The 27,166-nt window shown below is 42.2% G+C and overlaps 1 protein-coding gene across 1 annotated transcript; it reads right to left on the bottom strand.

Annotated features, from left to right (window-relative positions):
* Positions 1 to 24,756: 24,756 nt before the first annotated feature.
* LOC138370926 (adventurous-gliding motility protein Z-like) lies at positions 24,757 to 25,776 on the bottom strand. The gene is made up of 2 exons (XM_069335589.1): positions 25,365 to 25,776; positions 24,757 to 25,184 (listed from the first exon to the last, which is right to left on the bottom strand). Exons 1-2 carry the CDS (start codon positions 25,774 to 25,776, stop codon positions 24,757 to 24,759), a joined length of 840 nt encoding a protein of 279 aa, XP_069191690.1.
* Positions 25,777 to 27,166: the final 1,390 nt, after the last annotated feature.

Consider the following 27,166-nt stretch of genomic DNA (forward strand, 5'->3'; position numbering starts at 1 on the left):
AATACCCCAGTGGATTATCGTCTCCAACAGTCGGTCCCGGGTAAATCCTTTCACTGCCACTCCACTGGCAGGCTAACACACCACAGTGTTCTTCCGGGGGGACGACGTCACAACAGCTGCAGCAAACTTCACAGTATCGAGACTGGCTGCCTCGGGTAGACTCACTCGACTTCCATCACAGTGGTCCCAGGTCGGCTCTGTAAGCAGACACGTCATCAATAACAGGGACACTAAAACCCCACTCACGGGCTCGGGCACAAACACCTGACGTATCCAGCCCATAGATGGCGCTGTCGTCGGAGCACCACCTCACCAGAGGTCAGGAGCGGCGGTGTTGAGCGCGGAACCAGACTGGAAACTGGTCCTCGAGGCCAGTACACGCTGTCCTCACCAGGTGTCGTCGTCCGTTTGGCGGGGGTTTCGGGAGCTGACCCACAGATGGCGTGTTTGTCACTGCTCCAGGCTCGGACGCTGGATCCGGGTTCGTAACAATAGTCTCATAACCTTTCACTACAGTCTCATAGCACGAGACTACAGTTTCATAACCCGTCACTACAGTCTCATCACCCCGTCAATACAGTCTCATAACCCGTCACTACAGTCTCATAACCCCTTCACTACAGTCTCATCACCCCGCCACTACAGTCTCATAACTCGTTACTAGTCTCATAACCCGTCACTACAGTTTAATAATCCGTCACTACAGTCTCATAACCCGTCACTACTGTCTCATAACCCCGTCACTACAGTCTCATAACCCGTCACTACAGTCTCATAACCCGTCACTACAGTCTCATAACCCCGCCACTACAGTCTCATAACACCTTCACGACAGTCTCATAACTCCGTCACTACAGTCTCATAACCCGTCACTACATTCACATCACCCCGTCACTACAGTCTCATAACCCGTCACTACAGTCTCATAACCCACCACTACAGTCTCATAACCCGTCACTACAGTCTCATAACCCCTTCACTTCAGTCTCATAACCCCGCCATCACAGTCTCATAACCCGTCACTACAGTTTAATAATCCGTCACTACAGTCTTAGAACCATCAGTAGTCTCATAACCCGTCACTACAGTCTCATAACCCCGTCACTACAGTCTCATAACCCGTCACTACAGTCTCATAACCCGTCACTACCGTCTCATAACCCCGTCACTACAGTCTCATAACCCGTCACTACAGTCTCATAACCCGTCACTACAGTCTCATAACCCCTTCACTACAGTCTCATAACCCCGCCACCACATTCTCATAACCCGTTACTAGTCTCATAACCCGTCACTACAGTCTCATAACCCCTTCACGACAGTCTCATAACCCCTTTCACTACAGTCTCATTACTCCGCCACTACAGTCTCGTAACCCGACACTACAGTCTCATAACCCGTCACTACAGTCTCATAACCCGTCACTACAGTCTCATAACCCGTCACTACATTCTCATAACCCGTCACTACAGTCTCATAACCGGTCACTACAGTCTCATAACCCGTCACTACAGTCTCATAACCCAGCCACTACAGTCTCATAACCCCTTCACTACAGTCTCATAACCCCGCCAGAACAGTTTCATACCACTCACTACAGTCTCATAACCCCGTTACTAAAGCCTCATTTCCCCGTCACTATAGTCTCATAACCCGTCACAACAGTCTCATAACCCCGTCACTACAGTCTCATAACCCCGTCACTACAGTCTCATAACCGGTCACTACAGTCTCATAACCCGTCACTACAATGTCATAAACCCGTCACTACAGTCTCATTACCCTTCATTACAGTCTCATAACCAATCACTAGAGTCTCATAACCTGTCACTACACACTCATAACCCATCACAACAGTCTCATAACTCGTCACTACAGTCTCATAACCCCGTCACGTCTCATTACCAAGTCAATACAGTCTCATAACCCGTCACTACAGTTGCATAACCCCGTCACTTGAAACTCATAACCCGTCACTACAGTCTCATAACCCATCACAACAGTCTCATAACTCGTCACTACAGTCTCATAACCCGTCTCTACAGTCTCATAATCCCGTCACGTCTCATAACCAAGTCACTACAGTCTCATAACCCATCACTAAAGTCTCATACCCCCGTCACTTGAAACTCATAACCCGTCACTACAGTCTCATAACCCGTCACTACGGTCTCATAACTCGTCATTACAGTCTCATAACCCGTCACTACAGTTTAATAATCCGTCACTACAGTATTAGCACCATCAGTAGTCTCATAACCCGTCACTACAGTCTCATAACCCCGTCACAACAGTCTCATAACCCCGCCACTACAGTCTCATAACCCTGTCACTACAGTCTCATAACCCCGCCACTACAGTCTCATAACCCGTCACTACAGTCTCATAACCCCGACACTACAGTCTCATAACCCCGTCACTACAGTCTCATAACCCTGCCACTTCAGTCTCATAACCCGTCACAACAGTCTCATTACCCGTCACTACAGTCTCATAACCCCGTCACTACAGTCTCTTAACCCCGTCACTACAGTCTCATAACCCTGATACTACAGTCTCATAACCCGTCACTACAGTCTCATAACCCTGCCACTTCAGTCTCATAACCCGTCACAACAGTCTCATTACCCGTCACTACAGTCTCATAACCCCGTCACTACAGTCTCATAACCCCGTCACTACAGTCTCTTAACCCCGTCACTACAGTCTCATAACCCTGCCACTACAGTCTCATAACCCGTCACTACAGTCTCTTAACCCCGTCACTACAGTCTCATAACCCCATCACTACAGTCTCATAACCCCGTCACTACAGTCTCTTAACCCCGTCACTACAGTCTCATAACCCTGCCACTACATTCGCATAACCCGTCACTACAGTCTCATAACTCGTCACTACATTCTCATAACCCCTCACTACGGTCTCATAACCCGTCATTACAGTCTCATAACCCGTCACTACAGTTTAATAATCCGTCACTACAGTATTAGCACCATCAGTAGTCTCATAACCCGTCACTACAGTCTCATAACCCCGTCACAACAGTCTCATAACCCGTCACTACAGTCTCATAACCAGTCACTGCAGTCTCATAACCCGTCACTACAGTCTCATAACCCTGCTACTACAGTCTCATCACCCCGTCATAACAGTCTCATAACCCCGCCACTACAGTCCCATAACCCATCACTACAGTCTCATAACCCGTCACTACACACTCATAGCCCATCACTACAGTCTCATAACTCGTCACTACAGTCTCATAACCCGTCACTACAGTCTCATAACCCCGTCACGTCTCATAACCTAGTCAATACAGTCTCATAACCCGCCACTACAATCTCATAACCCGTTACTAGTCTCATAACCCGTCACTACAGTCTCATAACCCGCACTACAGTCTCAAAACCCGACACTACAGTCTCATAACCCGTCACTACAGTCTCATAACCCGACACAACAGTCTCATAACCCGTCGCTACAATCTCATAACCCGTCACTACAGTCTCATAACCCTTCACTACAGTCTCATAACCCCGTCACTACAGTCTCATAACCCGACACTACAGTCTCATAACAAGTCACTACAGTCTCATAACCCGTCACTACAGTCTCATAACCCGTCACTACAGTCTCATAACCCGTCACTACTGTGTCATAACCTGTCACTACAGTTTCATAACCCGTCACAACAGTCTCAAAACCCGTCACTACAGTTGCATAACCCTTAACTACAGTCTCATAACCCGTCACTACAGTCTCATAACCCGACACTAGAGTCTCATAACCCATCGCTACGCTCTCATAACCCGTCACTACAGTTTCATAACCCATCACTACAATCTCATAACGCGACACTACAGTCTCATAACCCGTCGCTACAGTCTCATAACCCTTAACTACAGTCTCATAACCCGTCTCTGCAGTCTCATAATCCGTCACTACAGTCTCATGACGGACACTACAGTTTCATAACCCGACACTACAGTCTCATAACCAGTCACTACAGTCTCATAACCCGTAACTACAGTCTCATAACCCGTCCCTACAATCTCATAACACCGTCACTACAGTCTCAAAACCCGTCACTACAGTCTCATAACCCGTCACTACAGTCTCAAAACTTGTCACTACAGTCTCATAACATGTCACTACAGTCTCATAACCCATCACTACAGTCTCATAACCCGTCACTACAGTCTCATAATCCGTGCCTACAGTCTCATAACCCGTCACTACAGTCTCATAACCCGTCACTACAATGTCATAACCCCTCACTACAGTCTCATAACCCATCATTAAAGTCTCATAACCCGACACTAGAGTCTCATAACCCGACACTAGAGTCTCATAACCCATCGCTACGCTCTCATAACCTGAGTCTACTGTTTCATAACCCGTCACCACAGTCTCGTAGCCCTCCCCACTTCAGACTCATAACCCATCACTACAGTCTCATAACCCGACACTACAGTCTCATAACCCGTCGCCTCGCTCTCATAACCCGACACTACAGTTTCATAACCCGTCACTACAGTCTCATAACTCGTCACTACAGTCTCATAACCCGTCGCTACAGTCTCATAACCCGCACTACAGTCTCAAAACCCGACACTACAGTCTCATAACCCGACAATACAGTTTCATAACCCGTCACTTCAGTCTCATAAACCGTCACAACAGTCACATAACCCGTCAATACAGTCTAATAACCCGTCACTACAGTCTCATAACCCGCACTACAGTCTCAAAACCCGTCACTACAGTCTCATAACCCGTCAATACAGTCTAATAACCCGTCACTACAGTCTCATAACCCGCACTACAGTCTCAAAACCCGACACTACAGTCTCATAACCCGTCACTACAGTCACATAACCCGACACAACAGCCCATAACCCGTCGCTACAGTCTCATAACCCGACACTACTGTCTCATAACCCTTCACTACAGTCTCATAACCTGTCAATATAGTAACGTAACCCGTCACTACAGTCTCATAACCCGTCACTACAGTTTCATAACCCCGTCACTACAGTCTCATAACCCGACACTACAGTCTCATACCCCGTCACTACAGTCTTATAACCCATCACTACAGTCTCATAACCCGTCTTTACAGTCTCATAACAAGTCACTACAGTCTCATAACCCGTCGCTACGCTCTCATAACCCGTCACTACAGTCTCATAATCCGTCACTTCAGTCTCATAACATGTCATTTCAGTGACATAACCCGTCACAACAGTGACATAACCCGTCACTACAGTCTGAAAACCCTTAACTACAGTCTCTTAACCCGTCACTACAGTCTAATAACCCGTCACTACAGTCTTATAACCCGTCACAAGAGTCTCATAACCCGTCACTACAGTCTCATAACCCGTCACTACAGTCTCATAACCCGTCTCTACAGTCTCATAATCCGTCACTACGGTCTCATAACCCGACACTACAGTTCCATAACCCGTCGCTACGCTCTCATAACCCGACACTACAGTCTCATAACCCGCACTACAGTGTCATAACCCGACACTACAGTCTCATAACCCGACACTAGTGTCTTATAACCCGTCACTACAGTCTCAAATCCCTTAACTACAGTCTTACAACCCGTCACTACAGTCTCATAACCCGTCTCTACAGTCTCATAATCCGTCACTACGGTCTCATAACCCGACACTACAGTTCCATAACCCGTCGCTACGCTCTCATAACCCGACACTACAGTCTCATAACCCGCACTACAGTGTCATAACCCGACACTACAGTCTCATAACCCGACACTAGTGTCTTATAACCCGTCACTACAGTCTCAAATCCCTTAACTACAGTCTTACAACCCGTCACTACAGTCTCATAACCCGTCACTACAGTTTCATAACCCGTCGCTAAGCTCTCATAACCCGACACTACATTCTCATAACCCGACACTACAGTCTCATAACCCGTCACTACAGTCTCATAACCAGTCACTACAGTTTAAAAACCCTTAACTACAGTCTTACAACCCGTCACAACAGTCTCATAACCCGACACTACAGTCTCATAACCAGTCACTATAGTTTAAAAACCCTTAACTACAGTCTTACAACCCGTCACAACAGTCTCATAACCCGTCACTTCAGTCTCAAAACCCGTCACTACATTCTCATAACCCGTCACTACAGTCTCATAACCCATCACTACAGTCTCATAACCCGTCACTACAGTCTCATAACCCGTCACTACAGTCTCATAACCCGTCACTACAGTCTAATAACCGCGTCACTACAGTCTCATAACCTGTCACTACAGTATCATAACCCCGTCACTACAGTCTCATAACCCGTCACTACAGTCTCATAGCCCGTCACTACAGTCTCAAAACCCGTCACTACATTCTCATAACCCGTCGCTACATTCTCATAACCTCTCACTACAGTCTAATAACCCGACACTACAGTCTTATAACCAGTCACTACAGTCTCATAACCCGTCACTACAGTCTCAAAACCCGTCACTACATTCTCATAACCCGACACTACAGTCTTATAATCCGTCACTACAGTCTCATAACCCGTCTCTATAGTCTCATAACCCCGTCACTACAGTCTTATAACCCGACACTACAGTCTCATAACTCGTCACTACAGTCTCATAATCCGTCACTAGAGTCTCATAACCCGTCACTACAGTCTCATAACCCGTCAATACACTCATATACCCCGTCACTACATTCTCATAACCCGTCACTACAGTCTCATAACCCATCACTACAGTCTCATAACCCGTCACTACAGTCTCATAACCCGTCACTTCAGTCTCATAACATGTCATTACAGTCCCATAACCCGTCACAACAGTCTCATAACCCGTCACTAAAGTCTCATAACCCCGTCACTTCAGTCTCATAACCCGACACTACAGTCTCATAACTCGTCACTACAGTCTCATAATCCGTCACTACAGTCTCATAACCCGTCACTACAGTCTCATAACCCGTCAATACACTCATATACCCCGTCACTACAGTCTCATAACCCGACACTACTGTTTCATAACCTGTCACTACAGTTTCATAACCCGTCAATACAGTCTCATAATCCGTCACTTCAGTCTCATAACATGTCATTACAGTCCCATAACCCGTCACAACAGTCTCATAACCCGTCACTAAAGTCTCATAACCCTTAACAAGGCGATGCTGGAGTGTCCTCTCCAGCGGCACAGGCCTGGGCAATAATTATGGAGGATCAGCTGTTGCCCATGCAGCAGATCCACCCTCTCCACGCCACCGATGTGATCCAAGGGAAGGGCAGGCGCCGATACACTTGGCACCAGTGTCGTCACAGGAGTTGCCAGAATGTAGTTGTAAACAGCTTAAAACAGGTGTCTCCTCTTCAGAGGACATGAGAGTGTTACTCAGCTTGTAGTCCCCAAAGCATACCAAGAACAAGTCCTTGCAGCTGCTCATGACGATCCTTTAACTGGTCACCAAGGGGTCAATCGAATGTTGTTCCAGGTAACAAACTACTTTTATTGGCCCAAACTTAAAAGGGCTATTGTCAGATACTGTAGACAGTGTGTAACCTGTCAAGTGGTGGGGAAACCCAACCAACTGTACCTAGAGCTCCCCTTCATTCAATTGTCTTTCCTCGTGAACCTTTTTCTCACATCTTAGTTGATTGTGTAGGCCCTTTAAGTCGGACCAAGTCAGGTCATGTATATATGTTAACCATTAATGTACAACTACAAGATTCCCGGAAGCATACCCAGTACGTAATATCCGGGATAAGACAGTCATCCATCACATATTTAAATTTTTCACTTTGTTTGGACAAAGTTTGTCTTTCTTTGTACATTCAGTCGAACAATGGGAGTAACTTTTGTTCAGCTGGGTTCCAACAATTTTGTCGATGGTACAATATAAAGCATCAGTGTTCCAGTACGTACCTACTGCTGATAACCAAGTTTCCGTTCCAATATTAAAAAAAAATAACTAGTGACAGTTTGTTGACCAATAAGGAGACGGAAAAAGGTTTTCTGAAACTTCTTCAAACTTTTAAGTTTTATTTATTTATTCTACATCGTTAATGAGCCATCTTTTCATAATTGATTAACAACTTATCATTAACACAAATAAATAAAAACAATTAATTTTATTATTTATGCAATTTTAGATTTTCAAATATGCTTTAAAAATACAGTATTAAATTTCAATAATTGTTCATTTAGTGTTAGTATGGTCCATTAAAAGCATATGACCTTCCTTTTTTACAATAGCGAATAAATATATGTGGATTCAAAATGTTGACCAATTTCGTTCAAATTTTACATACTTTGTAACGCGTATACATTCTCCAAGATGTAGAAGCTATAACAAAATAAAAGTATAAACAAAGGAAAAATAAATAACAAAAACGAAACCAACCCCCCCCAAAAAAAATTGTTGGACATTGATAGAAATAACAGATATTGGCATTGAGCAATAAATTGATATGATATATAACAAAATACAGCATAATAACATACTAATTATTATTTGTGTTATTATGAATTACCAAGAAGAAGGAAGAGTGATAATTATTATTTGATTATATTATTATAATAATTATTATAATAATAATTGATGTATTTAATAATTATCACTCTTGCTTTAGCTTTGTCTTGAAGGAAGCCAGCCTCGGGTGAAAGAGGGCTGTGACGATCTCTGTTTGGAACCCGTAAGTGCGTGACTGGGACGTCGACCTCCTGGGGCTCGTGCGGCCCAGGCTCTGCTTCAGGAGGCTGGGGTCGTTCTTGCCCTTGATGGGGTTGTTGTTCTCCGGCCCCGACTACGGCGGTCTCCGGGTTTGGAGATCCTGTGCGTTCTTTCACCAACTTTGAGGTCAACTTCGGAGCTCACAGTTTCTGTGACGGCACTGGAATCAATCGTATTGGTGTTTGCCTTTCCATTGGAGACTTTCGGCACCGTAGAGAAGGGGGACCTGCTGTTTCGGTAACAGCTTCTCCTCCGTATCAACCTACGCTGGCTTTGCGGCCTGGAGGGGCCACTCGAGACCGACAACCAGAGCGCAACTCCATAGTCTCCTGAGACTGATGGATGTCTACTACTATTATGAATTACTCAGTAATGCTAGAAAGGCACCAGCTGCATATCCACTTTGTGGATCCTCCTTACTACTATTCTTCTTTGTGCACTGGACAGGTGCTTTCATCTCTTTATCATTGCATTATCCTTCAATTCTAGTTAATAGGAGCTGTTCTTATCATCAGCACTTTTTGTTATTCATATAAATTCCATTTCTTAGGATATTGGGATGAAAGATTCACGGTGCTGATGCCAAATAATTGGAGAATTGCGTAACTTTTTAAATAATTTATCATGTCACACAGAAATCACAATTGCGTGATGCATCAAATGAACAAATCCACATGGGGGGAGTTGTGTAAAACCCTGGTTTGTGCCTCGGAGAGGCTGCAGGATCCAGTAAGTTCAGTAGAACTTCGGTTTCAACTCCTTTTGACCATGTCGTAGCTCAGTCGATTAAGTCAGCGTCTGGGATGCACCTCGGACGCAGGTTCGAATCCTTGTCACGGCCCTTGTGGATTTGTTAATTTATCATATAATTCGAATATTTTTCCTTTTCCGGCCCCTTCTGAGCTATTATTTAGACCAGTGCTATTCAACCTGGGTGGACATGCCACCTTATAGTGGACGAGATTAAGTGTGGGGTGGACAACTGTCTAAGGGTAGACTACTAGGTGGACGAGATCCTCACCTGCACGTTTCTCTATAATATACAAGAGATTCTCTCTTTTTCTCTCTCTCCTATATTTCTTAAAATTCATATTACAAATACATATTTACCTATTATAACATCGAGGTTGCCACTTCACCTACACGCACGACCTCGATAGTACAACCACACGAGGGACTGTCTCACTATTGGTTATTGGCTCAGCAATGCATGTGCATTGCTGAGCCTTACCAACCTTTCCCTGTTCCCCTGTCCTCCCCCACCATTCCCCCTCCCCCGTCCCCTCGTCCCCCAAACATTACCCACTCCACGTCCCCTCATCCTCCCCACCATTTCCTTCTACACCGTCCCTTCGTCCTCCTCACCATCCCCCACTCCCCTGTCTCCTCATCCTCCTAACCATTTCCCACTTCCCTGTCCCTACGTCCTCCCCCACCATCTCCAATGCCCCTGTCCCCTCGTCCTCCCCACCATCCCCCACTTCTCTATTCACTTGTCCTCTCCACCATTTGGTGGAGAGGACAGAAACAATGGGAGCCAGTCGATCGAGCAGACAGCACACTGGACTTGTGATCCTGTGGTCCTGGGTTCGATCCCAGGCGCCGGCGAGAAACAATGGGCAGAGTTTCTTTCACCCTATGCCCCTATTACCTAGCAGTAAAATAGGTACCTGGGTGTTAGTCAGCTGTCAAGGGCTGCTTCCTGGGGGTGGAGGCCTGGTCGAGGACCGGGCCGCGGGAACACTAAAAAGCCCCGAAATCATCTCAAGATAACCTTAAGATAACCATTCTCCAATTCCCCGTTCCCTCGTCCCCAACATCCTCCACTCCCCCGTCCCCTCATCTTCCCCACTTTTACCCCGACAGCCACTCGTCCTCCCCACTTTTACCCCCAGCCCCGTTCCCTCATACTCCCCACCATCCCCCACTCTCGTCCCTTCGTCTTCCCTACAATTCCCTACCCCCATCCCCTCGTCCTCCCTAACATTCACCCCCTCCCCTGTCCCTTTGTTCTCCCCCATCATGCCCAACTCCCCCATCCCCTCGTCCTCCTCACAATTACTCCCTCCCCTGTCACCTCGTCTGCCCCATCATTCCCCACTCCAGTTCTCTCTTCCACCTTTCCCCACTACCTTGTCTGATGCATTCTCAAATGATCTTATGTTTCAATCAAATAATTGCGAACATCAAATGATCTGATGTTCCCTTCACTGAAATATAAGAAAAATAGTTACAAAAAAAAATATAAACAATGAAAACTGAAAAAATAAACAATACTCGCAAAGTGAACAGTATAGTAAACAACACAGCTCTTTCCAATGCAATGTCACTCAAAATAATTAAATCAAATCGAAAATAAATGGAAATCTAAGAAAATTCAATATGTCAATGTAATAGAAATCATTGAAATGTAATCGTAACATATTTAGTATAGTGTGTGTTGCTCTTACGTGCGACCGATGGTGCTGTTTCTTAAAAAAAAGATAGTTTTTACCTGTCACAGGTGTGGCATTTATAATTATATGCTGGTAAACAATATAGTTCAATTCCATCGCAATGTCACACAAAATAATTAATTCAAAATGAAAATAAATCGAAATCTATGAAAATTCTATTTATCAATGCAATTGGAAACATTGAAATGGAATTGTAACAAATTTAGTAAAGTGTGTGTTTTAATTACGTGCAACAGATGGCACTGTTTAAAAAAAAAAAACATGATTTTACCTGTCACAGGTGTGGCATCTATATAGTAGGTATATAAAAATATGTGTGTGTTCGAATGCAATGTTGTGTCAAAATTTCAAAGCAATCGGTGAAGAACTTTTGGAGATTACAGCGTGTATTGCTCTTACGTCAAACAGATGGCATTGTTTATCAAAACATGCATGTTTTTCCTGTCACAGGTGAGACATGTATGTAGTAGGTATATAAAAAGACTCGCCTTTTCAAATTCAACGTTGTATCAAAATTTCAAAGCAATCTGTAAAGAGGTTTTGAAGATTTCCCTCACATGAAAAACACATAAAAACACAGTTTTTCCGAAAAGCATGTTTTTCCCGTCACAGATGTGACATCAATATAATATGCATATAAAAACTAACTCGGATGGAACGTTGTGCGAAAATTTTAAAGTAATCGGTGATGAACTTTTGGAGATTAGCGATTTTGAACAAACGAACATTTCCATTTTTATTTATATAGACTAGCAGTACCCGGCCACGTGTTGCTGAGCCACAGCAACTTCAGTGAAGGAAAATGAAGAAGAACTTTTCCTTCACTGAAGAGCTACTTCAGTGAAGGAAAATGCGTCTAAATGGCATACTTAATGTTATCTTGTGTATATTGAGCCTCTTAGTTACAGACGAGGTGTGTAAATATATGGATGAATATGTAAAAGTTAAAAAAAAATAGGAGAGACTGCTTTTTTCTGTTTACATAGTCATAGAAATGATATATGAAACATAGATTTTAAATATTAAAAACGTGAGATTTTTAATGAAACTTTTTCAGGGTGGGAGTGGACAACTTGTACTTAATCACCACTAGGGGTTGATAACATTAAAAAAAGGTTGAAGACCACTGATTTAGACCAAAGCTGAAGTGGTAATAAGTGCATCAAAACATTATAACAGTTTAGTGCAGATTGTTGCATTATTGTCTTGCTATCCACGAACTAACAGTGTGTGTTGACAGACACCAGCAGCAATATTTAAGAGTGCTACATTTTCATATAATTAGCATATATACTTGACTAACTGTAAAGCCTGACAATTTATGTCAGCAGATGCTGAGAGTGGGAGACGGTGTGGTCAGCAGAGCTGGGTGGATACTTAATGCACTCGTATACCTCCTTCAAATCAAGTTAAGTCAACAGAAACAAATGCTCAACAAACTTCGGCTTAAGTATGGAATGAGTGACGTCATTAGTTCATCTCTTCAACTGGTGACGAAGGATTACAAACTGTGATGGCTACAACATTTTGCTTTCCTGGAATATAACCAAATGTGGGATTAAATTCTTGAATTATGAGCAAATATCTAGCAAACTTTCCAACTGGATTCTTATTTTTGAACAAGGGAATTAATGGTTGGTGATCTGTTAGAACATGAACTGGGTAATTATAAATTGTATCCCTCAAACGTTTAAGTGCCCAGACAACTGCCAAGGCTTCTCATTCTGTTACGCTATAATTTTTCTCTTCTTTAGATAATGTACGGCTAGCATAAGCTATTGCGTGATCTCTGTGACCTTCTGTTTGAAGTAATGCAGCACCTAAACCTATGTCACTAGCATCTGTAACCAACGTAAACGGTTTAAAAAAATCTGGGTACCTAAGGACAGGTGACGAGATCAAGGCTGCATGAGTTTTTTTTTTATGACTGATCCCGGGACACTCCCCAAACAAAGGGTTCATCTTTTCTTTGCAACTTGTAAAGTGGGGTGGCTATAATAGAGAATCCAGCAATAAATGAACGATAAAATCCTACAAGACCTGTGAACTGTCTTACGGCTTCTACGGTATGAGGCGTTGGAAAATCATGAGCAGCAACAATTTTTTATTCATTCAATGTAATACCTAAAGGTGTTACTGTATGACCTAGGAAATTAATCTTCTCCTTTAAAAATGAACATTTCGCAAGCTTATTTTTAAATTTGCTTCTGCGAGCTTTGCAAGTACTTTCTCAAGGTTCTGGAAATGAGTCTGAACATCTTGCGACATGATTATGAGATCATTAAGGTAAACTAGAAGAGTACTTCCTATCAATCTACGAAATAGATTTGTCATGAGCCGTGAAAAGGTTATTGGACTACGCAAACCAAACGGCATTCTTTTGAAATGAAAATGACCATTGGGAGTACTAAAGGCTGTCAATTGTTTACTTTCCTCATCAAGGGGGGATTTGCCAGAATCTCTGCAACAAATCTAATGTTGAGAATACTTTGTTTCGACCAATACTTTGAAACAAATCATTTAGGACTGGAAGTGGGAAACGATCAGGTATCGTTACTCTGTTAAGCTTCCGATAATTGATTACAGGTCTCCAAGTCCCATCTCGCTTTGGAGATGGAGCGTTCCATGGTGAATTACTCGATTCAATTACATCACTCTGTAACATTTTCTCTATGAGTCTATCAGCTTCTGCTCTCTGAGAATGGGGAAGATGGTAAGCTGGTACATAAATAGGTGTAGTTCCTTGTTCAAGGGGAATTTTATGTGTAATAAGAGGAGTGAGACCTAACTTTTCTCCTGGTAGAGCAACAACAGCTCTATTCCTGTTCAAAATTTCCAAAAGCTGAGCCACAGAGTCAGGAAAATCAGTAGGACTGAGGTGTTGCGCTTGCACCTCTGGCTGAGATCTCTGTTCTCCTGGTGTGAGAGTACAAACAGTATGATCCATGGAGACATCATCCACAACTAAAACCGGTAATGAGTAATGGGCAAAATCTACAACATGGGTGCCAGACTGGAGATGGATGTCGGCATTACTAGTGTTTGCAATATACAATGTAAAAGTACCATCCTGCACTGTGTGCCAGGAGGGTTCAACAAACATACCATTCACTTTACACGTTTCACTCTCCGCAATCACATCCGACAACTCAGGCACTCCCTGAACCTTAACTCTTATTCTGGTGAAAGAATGAGAGTGCAACACAGTTTCAGTAACCGTGGAACCATTGACTTCAGAGATGGAAGCTGCCAGGCGAGCGAGACAACAAGAATCCGTTAGGCGTCCCCTTCCAGAAAGTCCCGATACTCACTCTCCTTAACAACTGCACAACTACGATGCTTCAATCGAGTGCCTGTTTTCTCGGGTATGCTACCACGACAAGGATCTAACAAACCTACGCTAGCAAGGCGGGTGTTAACAAAATTAACGTAGTCTGATTGAAGGTTGAACTCATGACCTGTCGATACATGCTACACAATGGTATGACGTGGTCTTGGATACTAATGTTTCAACGATGGGGAAAAAATGCAATATTTTCATCAATCATGGTTTACAGGCCTAGGAGAATGTCTCCAGGAAAATGAATAATGTCAACAACTGAACATGTTATAGACAATGTGACATCATCTAACTTGAGTGGGAGGTCAATTTCACCCTGAACTTTTACTTTATTTCCTGAAACACCAATTAGAAAAGGTATGGGTGACTGTTTTACTGTAGTAGGGTACTTACTTGCAATGTCTCTAAGAGCTGAAGGCTTGACAATATTAATTTTTGCACCTGAGTCAAGAAAAACTTTTAAAACTCTACCATGTACAATGGCTGAGACTAGGGGACCATCACTTGAGACTGGACAAGTTACTACTTGTGACTTATGTTGTCTGGGATATCTGCGTCTCGTCTGGGTCAAATTCACTGTGGTTTTCTCAACATCTACAACTGGTCTAGAGTCAGTGTCCTCTGTCAAATGTCCAAATCTATTTTGGGTAGCTACTGAATACACAGGGAGGGCACTAGGACTGGCTAGCTTGAATTGGTTAGCGGATGGCCTTGGGGGTTTCCCGACGACATGGAGTGAACATTCTGAACTCCAGAATTCTGTGACCGAGTATTATAATTCGAAGTTGCATTATAGCTGGGCTGGGAGTTGTAATTACGCGAGTTAAATAAATAAATAAATATGTTTATTCAGGTAAGGTACATACATACAAGTGATGTTACATTAATGGATTGATATATAGATAGAGCTAGTACATACAATGCCTAAAGCCACTATTACGCAATGCGTTTCGGGCAAGAAAAACATTAATATCTAGAACTTAATACTAATTGAGCATAAAGAATAAAAAGTGTTGAAAACAAATACAAATAAAGATAAAAAAAAGGGGGAACATGACTGAAAAAGCAGCACAAATACAATAGGTTGACAAACAGTGTTGATTAAAAAAAAAAAAATAATAATAATAAAATAAAATAACAGACATGGGTTGACATTTAGGGGTAAGGTAGGTTACAGGGAATTTATTAGGTATTGTTTAGTTTTTATCTTAAACTGGTTGAGAGAGGTACAGTCTTTAACATGGTTGGGAAGGTCATTCCACATTCTGGGTCCCTTGATTTGTAGAGCATTTCTAGTTTGATTAAGTCGTACTCTAGGAATATCAAAACTGTATTTATTCCTGGTGTGGTGCTCATGGGTTCTGTTACAACCTTCAATGAAGCTTTTGAGGTCAGGATTGGCATTACAGTTCAGCGTTTTATATATGTATAATACACAAGAGAGAATGTGCAGTGACTTAATATCTAACATATTCAGAGATTTGAGTAAGGGTACCGAGTGATGTCTGGGGCCAGAGTTGGTTATTGTCCTAATAGCAGCTTTGTGTTGGGTAATGAGAGGACGTAAATGATTTTGGGTAGTAGAACCCCAAGCACAAATACCATAGTTGAGGTATGGATAGATGAGGGAGTAATAGAGAGTAACCAGGGCAGGGCGGGGTACATAATATCTGATCTTAGAAAGAATGCCAACAGTTTTTGAAACTTTTTTTGATATATTTAGAATGTGACCCTGGAAATTCAGCTTGTGGTCGATGAGAACGCCAAGGAATTTGCCATCTAATTTGTTACAAATTTGGGTATTGTTTATTTTGAGATTTATCTGATTAGAGGATTTATTGCCAAACAGAATATAAAACGTTTTGTCAATGTTAAGGGTGAGTTTGTTGGCAGTTAGCCAAAGATGGACTTTCTCTAGCTCAGTATTTACTGTGGCATTTAGAGCAAGGGGGTCAGGACTGGAGTAAATGAAGGTTGTGTCGTCAGCAAATAGAATTGGTTTGAGGTGTTGGGAGGCATTTGGAAGGTCATTAATGTAGATGAGAAAGAGGAGAGGGCCAAGTATGCTGCCCTGAGGAACACCAATGTTGATGGGTAGGGTGGGAGAAATTGTATTATTCACAGAAACATACTGGAGCCTGTCAGTAAGATAAGATTTGAGGTATTGCAGGGAGTGTCCTCTGACTCCATAATGATGTAATTTAAGAAGAAGGTTTTGATGGTTGACAGTGTCAAAAGCCTTACGCAGGTCCACAAATAACCCAACAGGAAACTCCTTTTTATCAAGAGCTGCGTGAATTACGTTAATCATACTAATAAGTGCATCGTTAGTGCTTTTTTTGGGTCTGAAGCCATATTGACAAGAGCTAAGTATATTGTGTTTGGCTAGAAAAGAGTAAAGCTGCTTGTAGATTAGCTTTTCGAATATTTTTGACAAGTTAGGCAGGATTGATATAGGTCTATAGTTGTTAACATCAGTGAGATCACCACATTTGTAGACAGGGGTTACTCTTGCTTTTTTTAGAATGTCAGGAAAGGTTTGGAGTTCAAGTGACTTGTTGAAGAGCAATGCAATAGCAGGGGCTAGAGATCTGGAGGCTTTTTTGTAAATTAAAGTTGGTATCTCCTCGAGGGCACTAGACTTGGTTTTAAGGGAAAGGATTATTTCATTGACATCAGTGGAACTAGTAGGCTTTAGGTACAGAGACTGTGGATAGTTACCTGTAAGATAGTCCTTAACATCAGTACAGGAAGATGGAATATCATTTGCAAGGGATGACCCAATGGAAGAGAAGAACCTATTGAACTCAATAGCAGAATCAGAGGCTGAAAGCTGACCAACGTTATTGGACAGGAGTGTTGGTTTGTTATTTAAAATCTTCTTTGATCCCAATATTTGTGAAATTGTGCTCCAAGTTTTTTTAATGTTGCTCTTTATTTGGGTAAATTTATCTTCATAGCATTTAGTTTTGGCTCGTCTAATTATTTTAGATAGCAATAACGAGTAATTCTTTGAGAATTCTTTGGAGACTGTTCCTAGCCTATACTTCTTCTCAAGGTCGTGTTTTTTGTTAATGGATTTAAGTATTCCCTTTGTAAGCCAAGGATTGTTAAGTCTTTTGCTTGTGACTTGTTTTGTAAGCATAGGACAGTGGGTGTTATAAAGGCTAAGAGTTGTTTGTAGAAAAGATTTCACTGCTAGGTTGATGTCCCCTATGTTACCTAACTCGGACTCCCAGTTGACATTATCAGCAGCAGTTATAAAATTGTTTATAGCAGTTTCATTGTGCAGCCTAAAGCTTAACTCCCTTGTCTCTAGAGGTGGTTTGCTAATGTTAGTTAAGAGAAATGTGGGGTAATGGTCTGTAGTGCTATCGGTGATTATACCTGAAGTAAGCGGAGAGGTTATGTTGGTCCAGATGTGATCTAGAGTCGTAGCAGTACTATCAGTGATTCTAGTTGGTCTAGTGATTAAGGGTATGAGGAAGCAGGAATTCATACAGTTGAGGAAGCTAACAGCAGTAGGGTGTTCAGGCTCGCAGAGGTCAATATTAAAGTCCCCTGCGATAATTAGATGGTTTTTGTTCAATCTGTTATCTAGTATTAGATTTCTAAGGTTTGAGTTGAATTCAGACACATCAGTGTTAGGAATTCTATAGACTGCACCCACAGACAGGACAGACTCGGCACCCTTGACTCTGAAACTGGCGAAGATATACTCCCCACAGCAGTCTCTAGTTCTAATTATTTTTAAGCATGTTAGTTCTTGGTGGTAGTAAAGAGCAGTACCACCACCTCTCTGCATTTGACGACAGTTGTGAATTGCCGAGTAGTTAGGCATGTTAAAGAGTTGAGTATTATCCTCTTTCAACCACGTTTCAGTAAGTATAATAAAAGAGAATTTGTTGTCAATAGTTTCAATCAAGGCACTAACATCATCGAAGTGTTTACCTAGGGATCTAACGTTCAAGTTGATAATGTTCTGATAATGTTTATCAAGTTCTGATAATGTCTTGGACGCTGTGCGCCTCACCAAGACCTGACCGTGGGAGTTACGAGGTGGGGATGTCCTTTGCCTAGCTCTACAATCTGCAGTGTGGTGACCAACTTGTTCATGGTACTTGCAATATGGGAGCCTAGAATGATTAGATTGACGAGGGAACCGAGAGAATTGTCTAGTTGGTGATGATCTAGGAGCGGACCAACAGTCCCTTGCGAGGTGGTTACTCTTACCACAATGCCAACATGAGGGAGTGGATGGTTGTGGACTATGGCGTCTCGGCAACTTATGAGGAGGCGAATTTGACTGGGGGCTACGACCATGGGTATGGTTCTGCGACCAAGAGTTTTGAGAGTTTGTGGGAGGATGCTGAGATCTTGTTACTACATTTACAGTATCAGAGGGTAGCAACAGTTGAGCATTTGGGGAGCTAGTTTATCGGCGGCATTGTTAATAGCCTCAAACACTTCACCAATTTCATGTTTAACTCCAAAATTCTTTTGCTCAATGATTGGTTTAGTATGCTCTGGGGCAAAATGCATTAAAGTTCCAAATGCTATCATTTTGGATGATATCATATCATATTTCACATTTATCATAGCCTCAGGGGATAAATTATTGTCTTTATCTACCCAAGACGAACTATTCATAGCAGACACCAAGGCATACAGATACTGATCATGATGGCTAGTAAACGCATTAAACGATTCACCAGGCTGCATGGTGGCATTGGCAATTTTCTTGACTAACCTATACGGGTCTAGATCTCCTTTGTTAACAAAGCGCCGACGAAAGAAATCCTTAAATTCAGACCAAGACTGGAGGCTAACAATGGCTTTCTCATCAACAACAAAACGTGCATCACCTTTGGTTGTGTCCACAGCTGACCATGCAATTGCCAAGTATTCGGCATCAGTAGGCTCAGAAAAAACGTGCGACTGTTTTCTCTTCAACCTTACTATACCATGACTCTAATAAGCGCAATTCACCAGCAAAAAGTGAGATAACCATTTCCTGAGCTGATCTCTGGACATTGGAACGAGCAACTGTTCCAGTTGAGACTGAAGGGGTTTCAACAGTGGTAGGCATTGTCACTACCGAGGAAGTGGCAGTTGATCGCAAATTATAATTAAGTACACTAGGCATAAGGAATAGAGTACACAAAAAAAATAAAACACTCAAAAAAATATATCAAACTTGCCTAAGGTAAGGAAATGGTAGAATTAAAATTATTAAATTGTACTAGGCAACAAATAATTAAGAAGAAGCAAAATTGTGAATTAAATTAGCAATCTGGTATGAATATGGCTGGAATTAGAAGCAAGTAAATTAATTAAACCAGGCTAAGCACAGCAATTTAGAATAAAAACTGGAAAGTGCAATTGCAAAATTTCATTAAAAAGATTCAACACAACAAGTGGCAATGCAAGAAAAATGGGTGTAGCACAGTGTCACGAATCTTATTACGATTCTGCCAATTCTCCCGAACCTCGTATTATGTTATTGTTTTCTCTACGTAAATATTGCTGTCAGTTGTATAAGATTTGTGTATATAGATATATATACATTATATATATATAACATAGATAGCTGGGTAGTGTGTGTAAGGTTTGTTTTGGGGGTGGATGTCACGTGAAATTAGCCGTGTGGCCGGTTGACAATATTGGGAATGGCCAGGGCAATTGTTGGCAAATCAATTGCCTATAGCTTTGTATTAATTTATTTCCATAGTTGGTAGCCGTAATATTTCAAGGAATGTGAGACCAGTAATTACAACTCTTAGTTAATAATGTTGGAGTTTAGGGCTGACCTTTGTAAATAGAATGTTCACAATGTTCATGCGAACATTAATTGGTGTTTGGGTAGACGGTTAGTCGACGTAAGGCCTGCGGACCACGTCCAGGGCAGTAGAGTGGCGGCTGCGGTCGAGTGCAGTTGTGTTTAAGCTAAGTTCTTGGTTTTCGTTATTTTAAGCCTATATAAATATTAATTTATCTGGATAGACGATTTTAGTGTATTTATGGCTTACTCCATATTCTGGTGATAGTGCTCAGGTCTCAAATAATTACTTGCATTCTATAGTATTACATGCTGATAAATATTTCTGGCTACTATTTTATTTTATTTTATTTTATTTTATTTATGCATATACAAGAATGTACATAAGGAATGTGAGGATACAAATATGATAATTACAGTCTTGTAAAGCCACTAGCACGCGCAGCGTTTCGGGCAGGTCCTTAATCTAAGAAAATTTTAAGGAGGTAAATACTTGCAAAATTATAGTCAAAAAATGATAACAGATTACATGAAATGAAAAAAAAGATGAGAGAAAATTGTAGGTACAGTATATTAAAGCACATAGGTAGCTAAGATTGGTTGCAATGACAGCTTGAATGGTAGTTGACAAAAATTGGTAGTCACAATACAGCAGAAACAATATAAGATTGATTGCAATGACAGCTTGAATGGTAGTTGACAAAAATTGGTAGTCACAATACAGCATATGGCTAGCACATAAAAGAAGACAGCAATGAACACAATGATAAGGTTGTTTGAAATTACATAAAAATTAGGAGATTGGGTAACACTAGGTACAGAGCAAATTTAAAGCTCAGTGTAGGAAACTAAGAAGATGAAGTTAGGTACTTTTTGGTTTTGCTTTTAAACAAGGCAAAAGTTTTACAGTTTTTCAATTCACTAGGGAGTGAGTTCCATAAACTAGGTCCCTTGCATAGAGTGTTTACACAGATTAAGTTTGACCCTGGGGATATCAAAGAGATATTTATTTCTGGTGTGGTGATAATGGGTCCTATTACATCTGTCCAGGGAGAGTTTCAGAGCATGGTTTGCATTTAAGAACAGGGTTTTGTAAATGTAGTTGACACAAGAGAATGTGTGGAGGGAGTTAATATTTAGCAAGTTTAGGGATTTAAACAAGGGAGCTGAGTGTTGTCTGAAAGCTGAGTTAGTTATCATTCTGATAGCAGATTTTTGCTGTGTGATGATGGGCTTAAGGTGGTTTGCAGTGGTAGACCCCCATGCACAGATACCATAATTAAGATAGGGGTAAATTAGTGCATAATATAGTGAGAGGAGAGCAGAGTTAGGAACATAATATCTGATTTTGGAGAGTATACCAACTGTCTTAGAGACTTTCTTAGTTATGTGTTGAATGTGGGTGCTGAAGTTGAGTCTCTTGTCTAGGAATAGGCCAAGAAACTTGCCATCATCTTTATTACTGATGTTAATGTTGTCTATCTGTAGCTGAATTGCATTTGATGATTTGCTTCCAAATAAGATGTAGTAAGTCTTTTCGATGTTTAATGTTAGTTTGTTCGTTGACATCCATAAGTGGACTTTTTTTAATTCATTATTCACAACATTATTTAGTGTATGTGGGTTGAGGTTTGAATAGATAAGAGTAGTATCGTCAGCAAACAGTATAGGTTTGAGAATATTAGAGACATTAGGCAGATCGTTTATATATATAAGAAATAGAAGAGGTCCTAAGATGCTGCCCTGTGGCACTCCAACGGTAATTGGTAGAGTGGACGAAGTTGTATCATTGATGGTTACATATTGGTGTCTGTCACTAAGATAGGATCGGATGTAGTCAAGGGCAAGGCCTCGGATTCCATAATGCTGTAGTTTAAGTAAGAGGTAGTTGTGATTAACAGTATCAAAGGCTTTTCTTAGGTCAATGAAGAGTCCAATCGGAAACTCATTTTTGTCAAGGGCTGAGTAGATAACGTCAAGGAGACTAATGATTGCATCGTTGGTGCTCTTTTGGGACCGGAAGCCAAACTGGCAGGGGCTGAGTATGTCGAATTTTACGAGGTAGGAATAGAGCTGTTTGTAAATAATTTTTTCAAATATTTTTGATAGAATGGGTAGATTTGATATTGGTCTATAATTGTTTATGTCCGCCGGATTGCCTCCTTTATGGACTGGCGTTACTCTTGCTTTTTTGAGGATATCAGGGAAGGTGTGACACTCTATAGATTTGTTGAACAGTAGTGCTATGGGTGGGGCAAGGGCATGGGAGGCTCTCTTGTACACAATGGACGGAATTTCACTGGTGTTCCTTGCCTTGGTTTTTAGAGAGTGTATGATGGACACAACATCTGCCGGGCTGATTGGTGAAAGGAGAATAGAGTTTGGATAGCTGCCTGAGAGATATGTGTTAATATGTGTCTGAGTCTGTGGGATTTTACTGGCAAGATTAGCACCAACCGATGAAAAGAAACTATTAAATTCATTTGCCATTTCTAAATCAGTTGACGGTATATCCCCATCCTTGTAGAGTTTTATTTGGTTATGTGAGTGTTGCTTAGTTCCTAGGATACTAGAGATAGTTTTCCAATTTATTTATTTTCCATTTATTTAATTGTTGTTAAGTTGTCACCCTTAGCAAAATATATTGTTCTCCCGTTTTTATACAGTGATTAATTATACCCCTAGACACCTATTGGCATGGCAGATTTTATTTGTTCTTTACACTGTGGGGAGAAGAACATTATTTAGTCTCAAGGGTCGTGACACACAGAAACTGGACACAGGAATGTATATAACTTCCTATGGTAACATTATAATGTGAAATGTTGAAGGAATAAATTTCAAATTAAGGCCCTGGAGGAATTAAAAAAAAGTTCTATTGTGCAAATCCTTAACTACTACTAAAACAACAATTTCTTAATTCACTGGATTTTAAATTTACCAATAATACTCTAGTAGCACAATTAATATTCAATGAAATTACTGTGGGAAGCAGGAATGTTGAAAATGACTCGGAGAAACTTTGTGAGTGGAGTATGTAACCAGCTCCAATATTTAACAAGTCACTGAATGGTTAATTCACAGGATATTATGGATAATATTATGTAAATCACTATTAATACATGGTACACGAAGGTGTAGCTTTTAATTACTTAACTCAAGACTGCGGCCAAGCCAATATGACTGTAGCCAACACGAAAAAAAAAAAACTGCGTCAAGGCGTGTGAAGAGGCACATGCACGGTTTGTTTACATCTGAAGCGACAGGCAGCGTTCATGGCGGCAGTGGCGCGAAGCTCGGGGAACCCCAAACTAGGAATGTGTGCGTGATGTTGAGGGCGTGACAATAATTATATCGTCGAATGGCGAGTGAAGGCCAGTTGCTATGGAGACGTGTAGACAGACGTTCACTGTAGAATGGTATAGCAGAAGGCTGTAGCGATGATGAGAAGAGGCAATGTGGCGCTGCGGCGTCGTGACTGGGAGCTGGCGACGCTAGTCAGACGGTTGTAGTCTTTTTTCAGCAATTGTTTCTCAATAAATTGAACAACACAGCTGCAGAGCAGTTGAAGCTGTAGAAGATGATTGCAATAGCTGGAACGGTACAGGCAACACACACAAGGCTTGTTGATGTGGGCTTGGGTGGCAGTGTTGGTGGTGGTGGTCCAGGTTCCCAGGTGGCGCGAGATTCAAAATGGCTGGTGCAGGAATCTTCCTTTCTCCTCACTGATGAATTATCTTTCTCACAGGAAAATATTGACCCTTCTGAGACGTTGACCTGGAGTAGTGGTTGATGGTAGGACCTCGGACTGGTAAAATACCACTGAATGTCGATGCGTGGGTGGCAGGAGGCGCTGGACACACATGATGTGACGTGGGCACTGGCGATTTCATAGCTCAAAAAATTTATAATGAATCACACCGCTACCAGTATTCGTTGCATTCTTTGGTTGTAGATATACACAGTAGAAACTTCAGTAGTTTTATTATATAAGGCAACAAGGTGTATAACTGGCCAGTCGAGGTCCAACCTGCTCTGGGTCTGTGAGAATACTGAGGCCTGCTGGAAGCACGCCCGGTGCCTCTCTGTCTGGCATGACGTCAGAGGCCAACTCACCTGTAATTGGTTATGTTTCAACCGTCAAACAATTTGAGTATTAACACTACTTGGTCTGAGAGCATCCTTCATGTGTCTGAGAGTATCCTTCATATCTATGAGAGTATCCGTCATGTCTCTGAGAGTTTGCTTTATGTCTCTGAGAGTATCCTTCATGTCTCTGAGAGTATCCTTCATGTCTCTGAGAGTATCCTCCATGTCTTTGAGAGTATCCTTGATGTCTATATGAGTATCCTTCATGGAGTCTGAGAGTATTCTTCATAGGTCTGTGAGAATCCTTAATGTCTCTGAGAGTATCCTTCATGTCTTTGAGAGTATCCTTCATGTGATCTGAGCGTATCCTTCAGGTCCCTGAGAGTATCCTTGATGACGCTGAGAGTTTCCTTCATATCTTTGAGAGTATACTTCATGCATCTGAGAGTATCCTTCATGTCTATGCGAGTATACTTCATAGGGACTGAGAGTATCCTTCGTGCGTCTGAGAGTACCCTTGATGTCTGTGAGAGTGTCCTTCATGACTCTGAGAGTATCGTTGATGACTCTGAGAGTATCGTTGATGACTCTGAGAGTATCGTTGATGACTCTGAGAGTATCCTTGATGTCTCTGAGAGTATCGTTGATGACTCTGAGAGTATCCTTGATGTCTCTGAGTGTATCCTTCATGGTTCTGAGAGTACCCTTCATGTCTCTGAGAGTACCCTTCATGTCTCTGAGAGTACCCTTCATGTCTCTGAGAGTACCCTTCATGTCTCTGAGAGTACCCTTCATGTCTCTGAGAGTACCCTTCATGTCTCTGAGAGTACCCTTCATGTCTCTGAGAGTACCCTTCATGTCTCTGAGAGTTCCCTTCATGTCTCTGAGAGTACCCTTCATGTCTCTGAGAGTACCCTTCATGTCTCTGAGAGTACCCTTCATGTCTCTGAGAGTACCCTTCATGTCTCTGAGAGTACCCTTCATGTCTCTGAGAGTACCCTTCATGTCTCTGAGAGTACCCTTCATGTTTCTGAGAGTATTCTTCATGTCTCTGAGAGTACCCTTCATGTCTCTGAGAGTACCCTTCATGTCTCTGGGAGTATCCTTCATGTCTCTGAGAGTACCCTTCATGTTTCTGAGAGTATTCTTCATGTCTCTGAGAGTATCCTTCATGTCTCTGAGAGTACCCTTCATGTTTCTGAGAGTACCCTTCATGTCTCTGAGAGTATCCAAGAAGTCTCGGAGAGTATCCGTGATAAGTCTGAGAGTAACCTTGATGACTCTGAGAGTATCCTTGATGTCTCTGAGAGTATCCATCAAATCTCCAAAAGTATCCGCTTGGAGATTTTGGAGATTTCGGGGACTCATAACCCCGTCATTACAGTCTTAACACCATCACTACAGCCTCATACCACGTCACTACAGTCTCATAACCCATCACTACAGTCTTATAACCTGACACTATAGTCTCATAACCAGTCACTACAGTCTCATAACCCATCACTACAGTCTTATAACCTGACACTATAGTCTCATAACCAGTCACTACAGTCTCATAACCCATCACTACAGTCTCATAACCCATCACTACAGTCTCATAACCCGTCAATACAGTCATATAACCCATCACTACAATCTCATAACCCCGTCACTACAGTCTCATAACCCATCACTACAGTCTCATAACCCCGTCACTACAGTTTCATAACCCATCATTACAGTCTCATAACCCGGCACTACAGTCTCATAACCCGTCACTACAGTCTCACATCCCGTCACTACAGTCTCAAAACCCGTCACTACAGTCTCATAACCCCGTCACTACAGATTTAACACAATCACTACAGTCTCATAACTCGTCACTACAGTCTCAAAACCCGTCACTACAGTCTCATAACCCCGTCACTACAGATTTAACACAATCACTACAGTCTTAACACAATCACTACAGTCTCATAACTCGTCACTACAGTCTCATAACCCGTCACTACAGTCTAATAACCCGTCACTACAGTCTAATAACCCGTCACTACAGTCTCATAACCCCGTCACTACAGTCTCATAACCCGTCACTACAGTCTCAAAGCCCGTCACTACAGTCTCATAACCCTGTCAGTACAGTCTTAACACCCTCACTACAGCGTCAAACCCGTCACTACAGTCTCATAACCCGTCACTACAGTCTCATAACCCCGTCACTACAGTCTTATTGCCCCGTCACTGCAGTCTCATAACCCGTCACTATAGGGTCATAACCCCGTCACTACAGTCTCATAACCCCGTCACTACGCTCTCATAACCCGTCACTACAGTATCATAACCCATCATGAGATAGTTATCTTGAGATGATTTCGGGGGGCTTTAGTGTCCCCGTGGCGCGGTCCTCGACCAGGCCTCAACCCCCAGGAAGCAGCCCGTGACAGCTGACTAACACCCAGGTATCTATTTTACTGCTAGGTAACAGGGTCATAGGGTGAAAGACACTCTGCCCATTGTTTCTCGCCGGCACCCGGGATCGAACCCGAGACCACAGGATCACAAGTCCAGTGTGCTGTCCGCTCGGCCGACCGGCTCCCTGCCGGTCGCAGGGACTACGATGTACCCATCACTACACTGTAGTGGTACGTACCCATCACTACAGTCTCATAACCCCGTCACTACAGTCTCATAACCCACCACTACAGTCTCATATCCCGTCACTATAGTCACATAACCTCGTCACTACAGTCTAAAAACCCATACCTTGAGGTGCTTCCTC

This window comes from Procambarus clarkii, chromosome 34 (assembly GCF_040958095.1).
Source record: "Procambarus clarkii isolate CNS0578487 chromosome 34, FALCON_Pclarkii_2.0, whole genome shotgun sequence".
Taxonomy (NCBI): domain Eukaryota; kingdom Metazoa; phylum Arthropoda; class Malacostraca; order Decapoda; family Cambaridae; genus Procambarus; species Procambarus clarkii.

What these genes read in the sequence shown, in the direction of transcription:
- LOC138370926 (XM_069335589.1), bottom strand. Translation starts at nt 25,776, where the DNA reads ATGAGTCCCCGAAATCTCCAAAATCTCCAAGCGGATACTTTTGGAGAT. An exon ending in TACTCTCAGAGACATGAAGG is followed by an intron (nt 25,185 to 25,364) that starts GTACTCTCAGAG and finishes GTACTCTCAGAG; the next exon opens with ACATGAAGGGTACTCTCAGA.